A 20,362-nucleotide genomic window follows, 5' to 3' on the forward strand; every position below is an offset into this window, starting at 1 on the left:
ACACGGACATATGATGACATGAAACCTGTTTGACAAAGTTTGAGTCATGGTTTGGTGTTCATAACAGACTTGATAGTTTGATGGAACTTGTACATTTTATTATACATTTATTCCCAGTTGGTAGTAAGTGATACAATTCCCTTTCAAAATATCTAACATTTACAACATTAGAAGTAATGCTGTGATTCGTTTCCAAAGGAATTGAGGACAAACGAGTGGTTGGTTATTTTGTGGTGGCAGGCTTGCCAGACAACTCCCAACCTCTGGAAGAATTCACCCATGATGGAATTACTCCTAAAACTTCTCATACTCTGACTTCTATCATAGACATCACAGTTATCATCCATAGTCAAGAAGAAATAGTGCCTCAAGGCTATACTTGCATTGAGAAAACTCCTTTGGGTTTTCCTGCAGATCTTAACCATGGTAGCTTACGAAGCCCCAGCATTTACTTGTGTTATCACAGAGGGAGAGATAAACCTCCATTGGTGGACATTGGGTGAGTAATGAGTTTTTGTGACGATTCTTGAAACTACTATATTCAGTTAGTAAATATAGTTTTTAACTATACATATAAGTAGTCAACAGACAAATGTTGATTAATTTTAAACAGACTATTCAGAGAAATCTTAACAAATTGCAAGCTTACTTACATATTTCAAAAAACCTAAAACATTATAAATAAACATAACTTGTCTAATTGATTTTACTCCAAGTAGTTTTCAAATAACACTATATGTTATTTCAATGATGTTAGTAGGACTAAGCGTACTGCTATGCAGTTAGTTGAAGTTGAAAAAATTTAACTGCTCCATACAATTTTGATATTATTTCCAGAAACCACTAATTAAGACTTGTGCATATTACTCTCTACAGTTTTCGTATTCTTATTAAAGAAAGCATGGGTTATTTTACAGGGAATATTTCAGATTTATTATTAATTTTATTTTCTCTTCAACAAAGAAGCATGAGAGTTGACCTTAGTTAAGTTTATCAGGTCTTTAAGAGGATCAGTAAGGTCAAGTCCTCTGTCTTGTGTGATATTCATAAGATAATAGGATGGGAGGACAGAATTTAAGATTTTAGAAAGACAGACTAGACTCCAGTTTTCTAATTTGTCAGTGATTTCCTGAAAAATGAAGGTGATTTTTAAATTTGTATCTTTTTTTAAAGGAAAGTGTACAAGGAAAGCCTTGAATAACCAAATGATCCAGTCTTGACTTTATGTTATGTTTGTTTCAGAGTAGTTTAAGAATATAGATTAACAAAACATGACACACAGTGTGACAAAGGTTGATGCTTTAGAAACATCTGAACTTAAAGGAATCAAATGGTACTCATTTGTTTAGACCACTCTTTACCTAAAAAGTTTTATATTGTCACTTTAACCAGATAAAAGGATGTTATTTGTTGTATTATAATTGTTTTACATTCCACCAGAATACTCTATAAAACCTAAGAGTGAGTGATGGCAGACAGTCAAGTAGTCCACACTACTGCATATGGTCGATCTGCTAATGTAAACAATAGTGGGTCCCGAACATTTCTTACTTGTAGACGAGCATCTCTTACTGGTCCATGTAACCAACTGGTTGTGACAGATATCTGTGTTATTCTGTCCAGTAAGGTAGTGTATTCATTCAGCCTAAGATTCTAAGTTTGGCCTTGAATGTGCAATGACCAAAGTTGTAATAATGTGTTTAGTTATTTTACCTGAAAATAAGTAATTTACACAGACGACTTCTCGTGTGGCAAGAAAGCAATCAGTTAAGATGGTTTAATTTTACTTATGGTTCTTAAGTGTATAAAGATGTAAATGTAGAGGCATAATATGTAGATAAATGTATTTTAACTTTCATCAGTATGTAAAAAAGAATGAGGTATACAAGTATTATTTATTATTTTGATTTTTATGTAATTCATTTAAAAGATGATTTTAAATATATTTTAGGGAGAAACACGACCTCATGCATTCTGTGTAATCAATAAAATGTTGAACAAAGGAATGGTAAGAAGTTTTTATTTTATATTAATACTGCAAATATGTTTATTTAACTTACTGGTTATGTAGAGAAACAGTAGAGAACCACTTGAGTAAGTTACTGCAGTACTTCTGAGGTTATTTATTGGTTGTGTTTAAATTGTTATTATATAAAGAAATCTTCAGTTTTAATTAGCTGTGTAAAGAGCTTTTGAGTTGCATTAGTTGATAGTCTCTAGGTAATGTATTATTGTTTAGTGTGTTCATATTTAAAATGTACTGTGTAGGCTTGGGTGGTAGGACTTTGACTTATATTCTGTGGGTCATTGATTCAAATTCTATGACTGAAAATGGCCACCATGTTAGTAATTAGTATGTTATAATGTGATAATCAATAACACTTTTCATTGGTACAAAGTTACCTAAGGTTTGAGAAGCTATCTTCCCTCTGGTTTGTCATTTCTAACTAAGAGTAGCTTTGTGTGAAATTGAACAAATGAAACAATATATAGTATACTTAAGAAACAAACCTTCATATATTTCTTTGATGTTAATCTTCTGTTATGGTTGTTTTTAAACATATAGAAATTTTATTTGTAAGAAGCTTTAATAAAGGAAATATAAAAGTAGTAACAGACACACTAAAATTGGCAATAACAAATAATCAAAAATGTTTTAGAAGTAAAGTATAAAACAAAATTCTGTCTTAATATTAACAAACACAACTGTTTTCAAGACACTGCAGATGAACATTAGACTAATATTACAGGATGTCACACTAATATTAAGGTACAGGTACTGAATTCTCCTAATTTGTGTTCAGACATTTAAAAATAATGTATTCACAGGCATATGACCAGGGTTTGCGGTGACTTGTATAGTGTGTAATTTTACCAAGTACTTTAACAAATGTTTGTTCTGAAATAAAGCAGAATTTATCTCGATCTATAGGTACACAACAAAGACGTAATTTCCAAAATTGTAAGTAAATAAAGTCTTCCCAGTAGGACATCTGTACACTTACGTGCATACACTGTTAAAATCCAGGTTATTCTTGTGGAGGACAGGCCAAAGATGGCCTTGTTTATAGCTTTGTAATAAATTAAACAATCAAGGTTGTAAATAAATACTTCAACTGTAAATTTCTATTGATTTTGTAAACTTGCTTATTTTTCCTTAGGGTAACTAATCCTTGATTTTATTTTTATATAAAATAATTGTCTTTTATTCATCAAGCTTCATTTAAAATAATGTTTTTGAAGTGTAGCAGGCGATTTAGGCTTAGGGCTAAAATCTCAAATAATTACAGAGAATTAGTTTGAGAACAGAAGATGAGTGTTTTTCTTGAATTCTTGTTTGTTTTTCTCATTGTTTAGCATGATTTTGTTTTTCTAAATCAACATTAAAACAAACAAACAAAAAAACTTAAATGCTAAAGTTATCTAATATTATAAAGTTGGGCCACATACCTATTCTGTAATAACATTCAAATATACTTGTTAAAAAGCTAAAATTTTCTCTCATGTTTAACAGGCTCATTTGTATAATTTACTTGTAGAAACTTCAATGTTTTGTGTCTACTTTCATCATGGTGATTTATTTGTTGTTTCTAAAGGTCTACCTCTGTTATAAAAAGTCAATGAACAGACCAGACATTTTGTGTTTTAAACCAGGTAGGAGAAATAGCTTTTGTGTTCCCTACATTTTTTGCTGTATGGGTAAAAAAGCTCAGCAGTAAATTTGTAACATCTGGTGCGATGGGGATTCAAACCTACGACCCTCAGATTATGAGATGAGTGCCTTAATCATATGGCCATGCTGGGCCCATGAAGTATGTTGAATGCAGCACTGTTTAAAATTAAATGTTTGTGATGTGAAAATACTAAGTCTGTAATTTCATAAAAATTAGGGATTATAATTACTTATATTATTAAGGTAGAATGTCAAAAAAGAAACGTGTATCTTTTTTTAATTTTGCTGAGATATGGTTTATGTACTGAATCAAACACAGTGACCCTGTTCACTTCTTTCCATTTTTTGAAATGATTCATTATATACTCTTACTACAGTGATAACCTTGTTATATCTATCAGTTACTTTTATATCCTACGAATAAACTTATTATATCAGGTTGTCCAGAAATAAATGTTGTTTTGGAATTGCGTAGTTTGGAAAAGTATAAACCATCGTTGTGAAACATGCTTTAATCAAATTAACAGCTATTTGCCTCAACACACTTTTGCCAACGTGTAACGATGTTGTTTATGTCCCTGCTGCACAATTCAGAGTTTCTATGGTCAATGAACTCCCTGAAAGTTTCTTTTGCAGGAGCTTGGTTTTGAAAACATTTATTGTTCAAAAAGTTGTCTTGAGAAAATGAAATTATGTAGGGGAAAGGTCTTGGGAATAAGGTTTATGTAGGGGAAAGGTCTTGGGAATAAGGTTTATGTAGGGGAAAGGTCTTGGGAATAAGGTTTATGTAGGGGAAAGGTCTTGGGAATAAGGTGGATGTAGGGGAAAGGTCTTGGGAATAACGTGGATGAGGTAGAACCTCCAGGGTCGAAATTTTCTATTTAAAGCCGGTCATGTCCATTAAAAAAATCAAGTTTAACTGACACTTTCCCATCTATCACCGGACAACGTGACCAGTGTTCATATTCCTAACATATCGGACGCAAATACATCATCCCCTCAAAAATAAGCGAAGCAAAAGCTGTGTATGCACAGCCCAAAGATTTTGCTTAAAAGTATATTCTATAATGAGTGGAAAATAACTTGCAAAATTTAAGATTTAATTTAAGATAAAAAAAAGCAAATTTTAAGAAACGGTCGTGAAAGCTCGCAAATACGCTTTTTATGTCGCCTTAATATTAAATTAGCCTTGTGTGCTCCGCAGTGAAAAAACAAAGCTGACGGTTGCTTCTCTTTTATTTTTGCCTGGCATCCACTGTACGCACCACTCATGTTAGCGGCTCCATTATAAGTTTTTGCTTTTAATCCTGACAGTAGTAAATTGAGTCTATTCAGTACATCAAATATAGTCGAGAATATTGTTTCACCAATTGTATTGGAAGCACTGTACAAACCAAGAAATGTCTCATGGACGTCAAGGTTCTCATCTACGTTCATACACATATTGCTTCCTGTTCGGCATTTGTAACATCTTGAGTGTCATCAACCGTTAATGCAAAGATTTTACTTTGCTGCACTTCGTGTAATAAGTTTCTCGGTATTTGATGGCTGAACATCTCCATTATTTCATTCTGAGCCTGGGGTGACGTGAATGTGATTTTCTTTAACAAGTAGGCCGTCGACTCAGGATCTTCGTTTTACAGGAGCTTCATTAACTGCAGGAGGTTCCTCTCCGTATCAGTATGTCCACGTAATGCTAAATCTTGATGCAGTAAGAAACGTAAACTTTTGAATATTTTGCCTAGACTTCTTTTGCATTCTTCCTGCTGCTTCCTTTTTTCCCATCATGTAGCTGGACAGTCACTGGAGTTACATCAAGTGAACCTTCTGGAGATACAGCGAATCTGTGCTGAGAGGAGGATTGGTGTTCGTTGACTTTCTGTTTTGCCTTTTTCCAGTTGCAAAAACTGGTGGATATGAAGGTATACTCCACTGACCTCTCCAATTTCCCTGTAAAAAGGCCTCTATTTTCTGCCTTGGCACAATGAAAGCATATAACTTTTTGAGTCTGATTGTCGACGTGCAGCCATGGGAACTCATCAAACCATTTGCCCTGGAAATTGCTATTTTGATATTTCGCTTTCTGTCGTGATATTAGTTGTGCGTCTGGGTGATATGGCTTTCCACACTGTATCTGTGGAGTGTCAGCTTTTTCATTACTGCACAAACTTGTTTCACAACTATCTGGTGGTTCATGATGTACAATAGTTGCACCAGCATTTTCAGTCTCGTCCTCTGATGAACATGGTATTTCCTCTGTATGGCAAGTTTCTATTCCTTTGCTTGAGGTTGTTGGATTATCTATATCTGCATTGTCACTTGTAGTACTAGAAACTGGCTTGCAGAACTGTCTAATATCGGAAAGTTTCAGACGCTTGCTTGTCATAATTGGAATCTGTTTCCCAGATGACTCAACAAGCTAAAATACAATCTTTATTGAAAAATTCTAACGTACAACGAACGAAGATAGAACAGAATGGAAGTAGGATTGAACTGTACAATGTATTTAAGTCGAACGCGCGAACCTCAGAGTGACAACCGAGCTGACTGACCGCCTGGGCATCGCTGGGACAATAATGTGTGCTAGTTACAACACAAGTAATTGCAAGTTTCTCGAAAAATACTTGAACAATCACAAATATATTATATTCCTGTTAAAGCTCATCAAAAGGCAAACACGTTGGGATATAATGTCTATAAGCACGTCTATTAAATAAAAACACCTAAACAAAAACTAGCAATACAATTCGAGTAGAGGCTTCAGGCCGTTGAAATCGCTCCTTTTGTGTTCTAATTATACAAGAAAATAGAATATTTTTACTATCTATGATAAGAGAATATAGTTTTTTTACCATAAAGCACGAGCACTTTATTAGAGGGCGGTGATGATTTGAAATTTCATGATTAATGACGGCCACAAACACAGGTCTAATGAGCCCTGTTGTAAAATCGATGCTCAGAATTAAGGGAGCGGAAGGGGGGGGGGTAATGTAGGGCGCGTCTGGATCTGAGCAGCCCGAACCTGTCGTTAACTGTACACTAAACATACACTATGGTCAGCGGATTCGGCAGCTAAGGAGAGTAAGGTGTTCGACAATAAAACCGGCTAGACATGCATAAGAACAAATGGCGCAGGAAAACCGCACAATATACACATAAGATTGATGCAGCTGCAAGCTACAAATGGCCTGCCAGATCTACATCACAGGAGTTTACGCTTGAGAGTAATATTTTCGAATTTCATGCTCTGTTCAATCTGTTGTGTGTGTTTTTTCGTATAGCAAAGCCACAAAGGACTATCTGCTCAGCCCACCGAGAGGAATCGAACCCCTGATTTTAGCGTTGTAAATCCGGAGACATACCGCTGTACCAGCGGGGGAAATCTGTTGTGATGAAAATTTTACTTAATCTTACACTACGTATGGCCGGGCATGGCCAAGCGTGTTAAGGCGTGCAACTCGCAATCTGAAAGTCGCGGGTTCGCATCTTCGTCGCGCCAAACATGCTCCCCCTTTCAGCCGTGGGGGCGTTATAATGTGACGGTCAATCCCACTATTCGTTGGTAAAAGAGTAGCCCAAGAGTTGGCGGTGGGTGGTGATGACTAGCTGCCTTCCATCTAGTCTTACACTGCTAATTTAGGGACGGCTAGCACAGATAGCCCTCGAGTAGCTTTGTGCGAAATTCAAAAAACAAAAAAACAACAAAATACACTCCGTACAAGACGTAGGTAGATTGTGTGATAGTGCTTGCAAGCCTTGCATGTATACTTAGGCCTACTAACTGCTACTTACGAACTATCGCTTAGATCGAAAAGCTTAGAAGCACGCCTATATTAAAGATGTACATTTCGGCTACTGAAAAAAAAAAACTACATTTCGGCCTAATTATGTAATTCGATTGGTAAGAACACGAGAATCACAAGAACAAACACAATGTGTAGGCCTGTGATGCAATAAAACAATTCAACAGACCAAACTGTAGGGGGGATGATTGTATGCACCATACGACCACCTAAAATGCTCAATTCTAAATATTTTTGTATAATTTTAGTATAAATACATGTACATCTTGATTCATTTGTTTTATTCAGACCTTATGTAAATGACGGGTCACTCTTCCTGACGGGTCACTTGATAAGTATAGAGGTGGAAGTCCTACTGAGCTTCCTTAACACTGGTGTGGTTACTTTTGGTAAAAAGTAGCGATATACTTTCTTTTTTTGTGTTTTTTTTTGTTTTGAATTCTTTCAATCTACGAATGCTCTTTTCTTTTGTATTTTCAAATAAATAAATGAAACACAGTGACAGTGTTTACATTAAAAGCGAACATCTACTGTCGTTAATGGCTTGAAAAGGTACCAATACGTACTCTTCAATGTATATACTCGAAAACAAGAACAAAAAAAAAGGGGGCGATAGAGTCGAATATATAAACCAGTGGTTCTCAACCTTTTCTGACTTGCGACACACTACGACAATCTGAAAATTTTCGCGGCACACCTGGAAAGCCTTAACAATTTGCTTAGGTACACGTTATACGGCAAGCGCTAAAAGCCTTAGAACAAAAATGACGGCCAAAGTAAGCGATAATAATGTTATTGTGCATCACGTTTAGATACACGTAACACAGAAGAGTTAACTTAAAAAGCCTCAGAACGAAAATCACGGCCAGAGCAAGCGATAGTATCGTGAATGTGCAGATGACATTAATATTGCTTGCTTTGGCCGTGAGTTTCGTTCTGAGGCTTTTTAACAGTTTTGCGGTTTTGCAGAAAAATCAAAACTTTTTATTTTTACCTAGGTTTTCAATGTGACGTTTGTGCCTGCTTCCGAGAGCAAATTAAAATGAAGCGAGGCTCTAACGTAGACAAACAAGCTCGCATTACATCATCGACTGTAAGAAGCCTCTCTCTCTTTCTGGCTTTAATTTCAGTCAATGCTGAAAATTCAATTTCGCAAAACCACGAAGATGCAAATGAAAGCAGAACTTCAACTGCTTTTGAACTGATTGCATGATGTCAATTTTTTAATGGAGATCCAAAACTCATCCAGCTCTTTTCGGGAAACAATGACTGATAAAATTTGTCGTTTCGTAAATCAATGAGCTGTTCTTCCTCCTCAGTTGTAAGATTTGTTGTCTCGTTAATTCCGAATGGATGGGTCACCCAGTTATATTAGTCGACAGCAAGTGACGGAAAGTAATGTTTTAGTGCGGACTGTAGGTCGCTTAATGTGTTCAAAATTTGAGGGGCAATTTTCTTCTTTGACGGACATTCGTTAACAGAAGGTAAACAATCAAGAACTCCTTTCGAGATCTTATTCTTCCACAGCATCACCTTTTCATCGAAGGCCTTCAGTTTGGACGTTGCAGTAATAATGTTTTCAAATGGTCCTTGGAAACTTAAGTTCAGAGAATTTAATTTGTCAAACAAGTCGGAGAGAAATTGAACCTTCAGCCACCAGATCTCATCATGAAAAGAAAATTCAAAACCTCCTTCCTCAACCTCCAAGAAAGAAATTACTTTAGTTTTTAGTTGGACAAGACGCTCTAACACCTTTCCTTTCGAAAGCCATCGAACTTCAGTGTAATACAGTAGCTTTTTGTAGTCTGAATCCATCGCCTCACAGAGAAAAGTCGAGATTGAAATGGCCGAGACTTGATGAAATTCACCAATTGAATAACTTGATTCATAACAGACTGCAAATCTTTCGGTAAAGATTTGGAGGCGAGCGCCTCTCTGTGAATCATGCAGTGAAAAATCCTAATGTTTGGATTTTGTTGACGCACCAGAGTGACGAATCCCTTCTCTTTTCCTTGCATTGAAGGACAGCCATCGGTGCAAATGCTGGCACAGTTATTCCAATGTAATTTGAAGAGCAAAATGTTCTCATTCACCAACTCCAAATTGTCTTGGTCTTTTGCTGTACTTTTAATATCTTTGCAAAATAAATATTCGTTTACGATTTGTCCATCTTTTATGAATCGAACAAAATCCAGAATTTGTTCTTTTCCGCTAATGTCAGTAGATTCATCAACTTGAAGAGACCATAGCAGAGACAATTCATCTTCAGGCGCTTCGAAGTGTTCGCATACTTGATCCTTCAAAACCCATGACCAGTCTAAAATTCTGTGCGAAATTGTGTCATTGGATAAAGCTGAATTGCAGAGTAGCCAGAATGGTAATTGAGAATGTTTCTATCCCAAAGCGATAAAACCTTATTCGATGTATTCGTTTTTGTACTTTCGTTGTACTTGATTCCTTGCTTTTGATTCAACACATTCTCCTTTGCAGCACCAGACTTACTTAAATATTTTTCCATGTATAAATGATAAAGCTAATTCATACACGATAAGCACGAAGTTCTGCAGTTGATATAAAATTCCTACCTACAGCGTACTAGCTGTAGCTTACCGCAGAATGATAACGTGTTCCAGAAAGCAGTTTGATTGTTTGATGCAACATTTATGACGTACGAAGCGCTTGTTGCGCCACAATAAAACTAACAGTCGAACCGTTGCAATCGAGAATGAAATTTAAGTATGAACTTTTCAGTGCTCGAGTTTAATGAAAACTATCGAATGTTTTGGAAGGTTTCAGAGTGTCTCTATAGTAGCTTTTATTAACTGATGTGTTCGACTTGCTTGTAAAATCTCAAGAAAGTTGAATGTGTTTCAAAACCACAGCAGCACACCTGCCAATCTCTCGCGGCACCCAGTTTGAGAATCACTGTTTTAAACTGTACGGTGTTTTAGGATATTAAGTTGTAAGTTTGCTTTATAACGGTCTAAATTGAGCTAAGGAAAAGGTCTGAAGCTTTATGTTACACTAATGAAAACAATACTTGATTCAAAAGGAATAAACTGACCAGACACTTTGTGGTACACTAACGAAAACAATGCTTGCTTAATTCAAAAGGAATAAACTGACCAGACGCTTTTTGTTACACTAATGAAAACAATGCTTGCTTAATTCAAAAGGAATAAACTGACCAGACGCTTTTTGTTACACTAATGAAAACAATGCTTGCTTAATTCAAAAGGAATAAACTGACCAGACACTTTTTCCTACACTAATGAAAACAATGCTTGCTTAATTCAAAAGGAATAAACTGACCAGACACTTTTTGTTACACTAATGAAAACAATGGTTGCTTAATTCAAAAGGAATAAACTGACCAGACACTCTGTGTTACACTAATGAAAACAATACTTACTTAATTCAAAAGAAATAAACCTACCAGGTACTTTGTTTCGTACTAATGATAATATTTAATTTTGTATCCAAACATGGACCGGAAACTTAGTGTTTATATTAATGAAAGCAATATTTATTTGGTTATATACACAAAGTGCGTATACTTGCTTTATGGACAGTTGTGTGCTACTGGACTGTTTCAACTGGTCCCGTTATTTTACTTGCAGATGAAACAATTCTGATAGGCAGAGGTCATCCACTAGTGACACATCCAGTTCTTCTTGACTGGGGTCAGCGGTCTTAAAATGTCTTACTTTCCTCTTAATGTTGTTGAACTCAACAGTTCAACTGCACAAAGCCACAATCTTTCCAGATTAAGAGGTTTCTCACGTAGTGTTACAAAGGTTCACTGTATAACAAGAGAAACAGCAGTAAAGTTAGAAAGTGAATCTACAGTTAATTAACAGAGTTCAAGTAGGAAAAACATACTAGGCACGATGTTTTATACAAAATAAAAACAAACTTTATTAAATTACTTAGATTAAGTATGCATACTGGACACTGTGTGGTCACTTCTTACTATATTTACGAATATTTCAGATTTGACATGCACACTAAAGTGTAAATTATACACTTATTATCCATATTACTTACTATTGTACATATTATACACTAATTATCCATATTATTTAATATTATACATATTATACACTTATTATGCATATTATTTAATATTATACATATTATACACTTATTAACCATATTACTTACTATTGTACATATTATACACTAATTATCCATATTACTTACTATTGTACATATTATATACTAATTATCCATATTATTTAATATTATACATATTATACACTTATTATACATATTAATATGTTTATTACTTGTTTAGTTGTAACTATTCAAGTGAGAAATGTTCCTACTAATCAATAGTATATTTCATTTACATATATTATTTTCACTGCACTTTTTTTCTGATTTCTGTTTAAAATTACGTAAGGAATGTTATCATTATGTGAAAATCAGTTTGGTAAATAATAACTTCGTATTTGGTGTAGATATTGGTTAGTAAGCAATATCGTTTAGAAGTAAGGTTACAAATCTAAATAAATAAATAATGTTAAACATTATACTTTTCTCAATAGCCGACTCCACTCAAATTAAGTATGCAGCTTTCTCGGATTGTAACTTGCAGATTATAGGGAACGAATTCAGCCGCAAACCAATAACTATCGCAGCGCAAGAAGGATCATACCTTATGGACCAGTTATCTAGTTCGTGAGTGTTCTTTGTTTTCTTAAACATAATTAGACTTTTACGTTAATTTTATTTCTTTTAAAACAGAAACTACACGTTCTGGTAATTACCAAAAATTGTGTACTCTTATAACTGCAGTATGGTATCATATAATTATTGAATAAGTTTACTCGTTTTCACATGTCACTGATATATTAATTGAAATAATTAATCGAAACCTACGAAAGAGAAATGAGCCACAGAAGACTGTTAGATATTTTGGCAATTTGTAAAACGTATTTAATGGTGTAGCAAAAACTGAAAGCCCGTGGGTTAAGATACTTGTGCCCATGAATCCGCTTCACCTTTAGCAGTAGCATATCATATTACACAGAGTCGCGAGTTTGTCAGAAATCCTATTTTGAAACAATGGTAATTTGTTTGGGGTATGTTACGGTTCTAGTTATGCTTGATATGATTATTTACTGTGTACTTTAATACAGAAAACATAGTATCAAGTTGGGAAAAGAAAAATACTTTGATTAAACATCAAGACTATTCCTCAATCCTAATTTGTATATCTTCAATTAAAAGTGTGCCACCTACATAGAACAGGACTAGGCATCTATTTACTTAATACTGAACATATGTATATACATATGGTGATCAAATAGTATTACTTATGATACAAACCAACCTAATATGTTGGAATATGTTCAACGTTCCACCATTAGCGTGATTATTTTTGAATATAAGTTTATTTGTTCTGTGTTGTGTTTGGAAACGAATGCTAATATAAGATATATAATAATATAAGCTAAATACTAACATAAGATATATAATAATATAAGTTAAATACTAACATAAGATATATAATAATATAAGTTAAATACTAACATAAGATATATAATAATATAAGCTAAATACTAACATAAGATATATAATAATATAAGTTAAGTACTAACGTAAGATATAAAATACGTTAAATACTAACTTAAGATATATAATAATATTAAAAGTTAAATTGTAACGTAAGATATTAAATAATATAAGCTAAATACTAATATAAGATATTTAATAATATAAGCTAAATACTAATACAAGATATTTAATAATATAAGTTAAGAATTAACGTAAAATATATAATAATATAAGCTAAATACTAACATAAGATATTTAATAATATAAGTAAAGTACTAATATAAGATATATAATAATATAAGTTAAGTACAAACGTAAGATATAAAATAAGTTAAATTCTAATTTAAGACATATAATAATATAAGTTAAATACTAACGTAAGATATATATAAAAGTTAAATACTAACGTAAGATATATAAAAAGTTAAATACTGCAGGAAGTTGTTTAAAACTGAACCGGACATCAATGGGTGTTTGTTAAACACTTTCAGTTAGTGTTGATAATCAAACAATGAGTTGTTTAAAACTGAACAATACATTAGTAAGAATGTTTATTTATCTGTGCAGATTCAGACACAGATGCTAATCATAACATGACGTTAGTCTGACAGTATGATGTAATAGAATATTCTTTCATACCTAAATTATATGTTAAAGCAGTTGATAATACATCAGTTATTTTTTATCTCAATCTGACTGCAGTTAAAACAGATAAATCGCTCTGGAATCTGCAGTTTGAATCAGATTTTAGATGAGTTAATAAATCTGTGACGGATTGGATGTTGAGCTTTTTAAGAATGAAGTGACAAAATTAGGTTGAATTTTTTTTTCTCTATTTGTTGGAAGTGTTTACTGAATTAAACATTGATGATACTGTATGGATCACAGGACTGTAGAACCGGATTGATTATCTCTGAGATTAGATTTTATTATATCTTATTTATACCCTTATATTATAGGATTCTAGAACTGTTAAATCAGAGGAAACTTGAAAAACTGAAGGAAAAATGGTGGAATACAAACTCTAAACTTCTGGCTTGTGAGAAATAAGAAGAACGTAATGACGGAATTGGAATTGAAAACATTGGTAGGGTTTGGTTTTGTTTACAGGCTTGCTTTAAATTATGTACTGAACGATTATAAAAATATTTTATTGGTGTATCTAACATGAATAAGCAACTAGCTGTGCTTACTTCCATTGTTATTGTTTTTTCTAGTTATTTAGCTGAAGAATACTATAAAGTAAGTCTGTAATAATGTATACTGAGACAGCTCATCTTCAGGTGTCGTTTTATGGGTCATTTTGAACTTAGAAACACCATTGCCGGCTGTATATAAAAACAATCTTTATGAACTTGTGGTTTATGAGTTTATTAATTATAGTCCTAATAAAATAAAACATATTTAAACAGTACCTACTCCCAGTGCTATGATACTCAACAACAAGTTATTTTTGTACTATATCTCGTGTAAACTGGTTGTAAATTAAAGTGATAAAACCCATACTAGCCGTCTTGAGAATATCTCTGTTTGGGACCTGTAAAGAGTGTCTTTTTACTAAATCCATCTTGAATTGGTCGAAATATTGTTAATTGACCAAAACCACTACAATTATGGACTTATTTAAGCTTTTTACCATCCCAAATGACCCAAAATGGACATATTCCACATTTATGTGTGTATTGTTCTTGTACCTGTCAAATATCTTGGTAACAACTACAGTAATTTGCCGAAGTCATGATAGAAAAACCAATCCTAGAATTATGCTTTTAGACCCCCACAATTACGAAAAACAGGCGAATTCACCTTATATTTTGTCGATGGGTTGGACTTCTAGAAAAGTATCTTTGGGCTAAATGTAAATTAAATTGGTCAAAATATGGCCGACTAATTGACCATAAACCTCAAATTATATTTTTCGTGACCTTTGGTCCCCTAAAAATTCTCACTGTTTGTTAAAAATTGACCTTTGATATCATAGAATCAAATGAATTTATATTATTAAAATGATAAATTTTACAAACAATCTGCTATAAGTTTCAATGGTAATTATTAACTTTGATTTGATAAATAAATTATTTTATGTCTCTCAGTGTAGAAGTTAACAGTAGATCTTTTATGCGTTAGCAGTAACAAAAGCTGTAATTATTAACGGTAAGGCTAATAACTTTATTTGGTAAATAATTTGCTATCTCGGGCTGTTAAATATCGTTTTTAACAATTATGAACGTTGCTCGTATTTTCTTAGGGACAGAGAGAGGGGATTCGTTTTGCTCATGGCATGTCTTTTTTACATATGCACGTTTCATGGGAAGAACTTAGTTATAAATGTTGAAAAAAATATTCATGAAAAATAACAAAATTTATATTTACTCAAATGTAACAACAATGTATCAGTTTTTAGTAACTGTTAAAAGGTAGACAAACTGAAATCTATATCTTTATGTATTAACTGCACTGTATCAAACTAGCTAGAATTATGTAAATGTGAGCAAAAAACAAAAATTTTCTGGTATGTACTTAGTAAGCATCCTGGCTCTGATGTGAACTAATTCTGGTACGTACTTATTGGGCATCCTGGCCCTGATGTGAACAACTAATTCTGGTACGTACTTATTGGGCATCCTGGCCCTGATGTGAACAACTAATTCTGGTACGCACTTAGTGGTCATCCTGGCTTTGATGTGAACAACTAATTCTGGTACGTACTTATTGGGCATCCTGGCCCTGATGTGAACAACTAATTCTGGTACGTACTTATTGGGCATCCTGGCCCTGATGTGAACAACTAATTCTGGTACGTACTTAGTGGTCATCCTGGCTTTGATGTGAACAACTAATTCTGGTACGTACTTATTGGGCATCCTGGTCCTGATGTGAACAACTAATTCTGGTACGTACTTATTGGGCATCCTGGCCCTGATGTGAACAACTAATTCTGGTGCGCACTTAGTGGTCATCCTAGCTTTGATGTGAACAACTAATTCTGGTACGTACTTATTGGGCATCCTGGTCCTGATGTGAACAACTAATTCTGGTACGTACTTATTGGGCATCCCGGTCCTGATGTGAACAACTAATTCTGGTACGTACTTATTGGGCATCCTGGTCCTGATGTGAACAACTAATTCTGGTACGTACTTATTGGGCATCCTGGTCCTGGTGTGAACAACTAATTCTGGTACGTACTTATTGGGCATCCTGGCCCTGATGTGAACAACTAATTCTGGTACGTACTTGGTGGGCATCCTAGCCCTGATGTGAACAACTAATTCTGGTACGTACTTGGTGGGCATCCTGGCCCTGATGTGAACAACTAATTCTGGTACGTACTTATTGGGCATCCTGGTCCTGATGTGAACTAATTCTGGTACGTACTTATTGGGCATCCTGGTCCTGATGTGAACTAATTCTGGTACGTACTTATTGGGCATCCTGGTCCTGATGTGAACAACTAATTCTGGTACGTACTTATTGGGCATCCTGGCCCTGATATGAACAACCAATTCTGGTACGTACTTGGTGGGCATCCTGGCCCTGATGTGAACAACTAATTCTGGTACGTACTTGGTGGGCATACTGGCCCTGATGTAAACAACTAATTCTGGTACGTACATATTGTGGATCCTGGTCCTGATGGGAACAACTAATTCTGGAACGTACTTATTGGGCATCCTGGTCCTGATGTGAACAACTAATTCTGGTACACTTCTGTAATGTTTCAATTAAAACACACAACATGTGCAGTATGGTTCTTTATATTTAAATTCTGTAATGTTTCAAAAAAACACAAAACAAGTACAGTGTTGTTTATTAGTTCTGTAACATGTTCAATAAAACATGCAACATGTACAGTATGGTTCTTTATATTTGAGTTGTATCTAAATTGAACTTCACTGTAACCCTGGTATCCTTTATGTGACCCAGTAATTGACCTTGAATTTAATTTAACATGATAAAACTTCATCTATAGAATTTTTACTACAATTAGAAACACTTTCAGCCTAAACTTTCAATATACTTAGTTCCTACTTCTCCAACAAATCTCTAATTTAACATAGTATCTATTTTTATAGATCAATACTACCTTAATTCATAGTTTAATATTAAACTATCTGTAGATTTAATTATTTAATTACATAAATTATCTTAATACTAATTAAATTTATACCAAATATCCTTCAGTATTCAGCCATACTTTCTATAAGTCTTAATCACATTATTAAACTATATCACAAAATGAAATGCAAATGTGCTAATGCAATATTTTTAACGTGTTTAAATATTCTCTTTTGAAGTTGTTAACTTCAGAACTTAAATCTACCTACTGTGGAATATCTAACCTATATTGTGACAAGCATATTAAAGTTTAACTTTAACTTCTCCCAGATGCAATATGCCAGAGGAAAGTCCAATATTATGAACTGGACAAAGGATTCTCTTCAAAAGAATGTTTACTGGTTGTGGGAAGAGTTAAACAAAGAAACTGATCCAGATACTAAACCTGCTGTAAGTTTCTCTTATTTTAAACAACTTAATGTTTATCACTTGTCATCTCACTCTAGAGACTTGTGATACACTTGGAGTTAAACAATATCCAGTAAGTTTAATTCTATTTTGTTTTATTAGACTATAGGTGAACAAGTTCTTTATCTTGCTAGACAACTAACAAGACAGCTTGTGACCTCATACAATAGCCTATCTCCCTTATCTCAATTCTTGCCAACTGCTTTACAAGATGACTTTGAATCTGCCCAGAATTATTCTTTACATGTGTATGAACAGCTACATCAAGTAAGTTTTTAAAACCTTACTTAAATATATTTAACTTTATATAAACACTAAGTTTAGTCTTTCCAACTACTATGCTAAATAGTTGGACCCTTATTACTAATCATTGATATTGCTTCTACTTGCATAATTAACCTAACACACCTCACTTTCTTCTCCTTAAGGCAAAAGATTTCAATGAGATGACTTCTATAATGATCACAGAGTTGAAACAAAACGTGCTATACCTTGAAATGACCATCCTGGATTTACTTAATCATACATTCCTACAAAAACTGGTAAGTTTATTGTAAGTAACTTTATATTATTCAGATGTTTCTTTTCCAGTAGAAACTTTGGGAACATTAACTAACTTAATTCTTTTGTTTCAGGCTTCTGAAACAGCAAAACGAGAGACGAGTGTATCGGCTTATTTGGAATGAAATGGGCTTTAAGTAGCTGTATAAGTGACTTAGTATTTTAATGTTTTAGTTGTGATGAATTTAAATTTTCTATACTTAATATATATTTAAGATTACTTTATTCTGTAATTTTTCTAATAATAAACATATTTTTTTAAAATTTGCATTTCTGATTTTAATTATCTTAGAACTCTTGCATACACAACTCTTTGACACCTGTAAGTTAATGGGGGTTTTAGCTTTATCTCCCATCCTACATCTAAGTCAATGCCTACAGTTGTAAATCACTAACTACACCAAACTAGGAATACCTTAATTTCTAAAATAAATCCTACTTAGGACCCTTAAATTAATGTTGTTGAATTCCCTAACATTTAAAATAGGAAAATTTAAGTTACATTTCCCCCCCCCCCCCCCATCTTGATATTAAAACCAGTTACCAGTTTTTAATTGTAAATGAATACATTCATCAAAAACACTTTCTCTAACTTTTGCCATTTAACAAAACTAAGCTGACTGGACTTTATGTATGAAACTCCTGCAATGTAGGGCATAGAAACGAAAATCTCTGCTACTATAGAAGCAGCTTCTATAAGTTAAATATCTCTGTGTAATGCCACAAACAAAACTAAATGTAAAGGTTGGAAGAAACTTGTAACTGCAACCTCCTAAGAATTAAACAATTATTTTAAAACCTGGCATTTAACCCATGTTTAATTAAATTTATTGGATTTAAAAAGCCAATGGTGATAAATAGATAACTTCACTCCAAACTAAGTAGGCAGTATCTAAAAAACAAAACCTTTATTATAGAATATATAAATATTTTAATATTAACCATTCAGCATGAGGCATTGTGACACCAGAAATAATGCTTGCATGTACCTGATAGACATTATCAACATGTCTTCAACTTAAGAGAAAATAATTACCTTTTTTTATAAAACTTTTGTTGCATGCTTAAGTTGTTAGACACAATGTCCACATACCTAATTTTGTTCAAGTGATTTATAACAATTAAAATTTCCTTTTAGCAATGGAGGAAATGTCAAATATCAAAATAGTAACCTAATTCTAGGTTACTAGAAAACTGTATACTATAAAGGAGTAAAGTATAAATTAAACATGTACTCTGAAAGATGAGATACCATGGACGTCAATAGTGGTTACACTTTGTCCATAAATTAATAATTAGCACATGGCCACCACCTATGATTTTTGGTGGCATTGTCTGTTTTACATCATGCACTGTCTGCAGCATATTCATGATGATGAAATGCTATCTAGTTCTTTCATAAACCTGTGAACTTCTCAGGAATGCTATCCTGTGATTTTAAAACTTCCAATCTTTACAAAAGTAAGTAGTAGTACTGACAGAACATTCATACTTCTAAAAACCTGTTCTAAAACAAACATTAACAAAGCTCATTTAATTATACTGCAATACCTTAATCTAATAAATTCCTGTAGTATAAGACACTTAATTTATAATGTATATCACTTGTTTCAAGGTTAAATTCTGACAAGTGTCCTAGTAATCAAATAAATTTATGAAATTTCAAATCTTTGGTATACAATTTATTTATAGATGTACTATCCCCAAACTACAAGAACTATCAAATCAATACAGTACCCTAGATAAAATTTATTGCTGAATTTTTATACAGATGAAGTTTATAATGGCAAAAGTATTGTTATTTGTAATGTATCTAGAGTCAAATACATCAGCTGTGCAATATCCAAAAGAAGCCTATTGTTTTGGTATGAAAATGCAAAACATCAACTGATACAGCATGACATCTTTCAATGCCAGAAAGGATATACATGTTAACACACAATATTTGTTACCAACATGTTACAAATGTCTTTTAATTTAACATAAGTAAAGGGAGAGGAAAAATAAATTACAGTAAACGTTTAACCCATTTAAAAGAAAAGGCATATATTAAACACAGGATGAATTATTTTCCATATAATAAACTGTAGTACTCGATCACTTCTCATAACTGTTCTAATGGAATGAACCAGTTCATGAGCTTGGATTTGACACCAGTCTTCTCCAAAATTTTTTTAGTTTACCCTGTACCAGCCCACTGTAAATTTATGTAAAGAATGTATAAACTTCCATTTCT

At 33.4% G+C, this 20,362-nt stretch overlaps 1 protein-coding gene across 3 annotated transcripts; it reads left to right on the forward strand.

The window, feature by feature from the left end:
• The first annotated feature begins 170 nt into the window (after positions 1–170).
• LOC143237926 (uncharacterized) lies at positions 171–18,367 on the forward strand. 3 transcript variants are annotated; one of them, XM_076477678.1, is made up of 8 exons: positions 171–499; positions 1,952–2,008; positions 12,027–12,159; positions 13,998–14,125; positions 17,428–17,547; positions 17,668–17,832; positions 17,994–18,107; positions 18,201–18,367. In XM_076477678.1, exons 4-8 carry the CDS (start codon positions 14,099–14,101, stop codon positions 18,249–18,251), a joined length of 477 nt encoding a protein of 158 aa, XP_076333793.1. In that variant the 5' UTR covers positions 171–499; positions 1,952–2,008; positions 12,027–12,159; positions 13,998–14,098; the 3' UTR covers positions 18,252–18,367. The 3 variants fall into 3 exon arrangements, with proteins under 3 accessions (XP_076333793.1, XP_076333794.1, XP_076333795.1); XM_076477680.1 differs by lacking the exon at positions 171–499 and adding an exon at positions 1,540–1,627; XM_076477679.1 differs by lacking the exon at positions 12,027–12,159.
• Positions 18,368–20,362: the final 1,995 nt, after the last annotated feature.

This window comes from Tachypleus tridentatus, chromosome 13 (assembly GCF_004210375.1).
Source record: "Tachypleus tridentatus isolate NWPU-2018 chromosome 13, ASM421037v1, whole genome shotgun sequence".
Taxonomy (NCBI): Eukaryota; Metazoa; Arthropoda; class Merostomata; order Xiphosura; family Limulidae; genus Tachypleus; species Tachypleus tridentatus.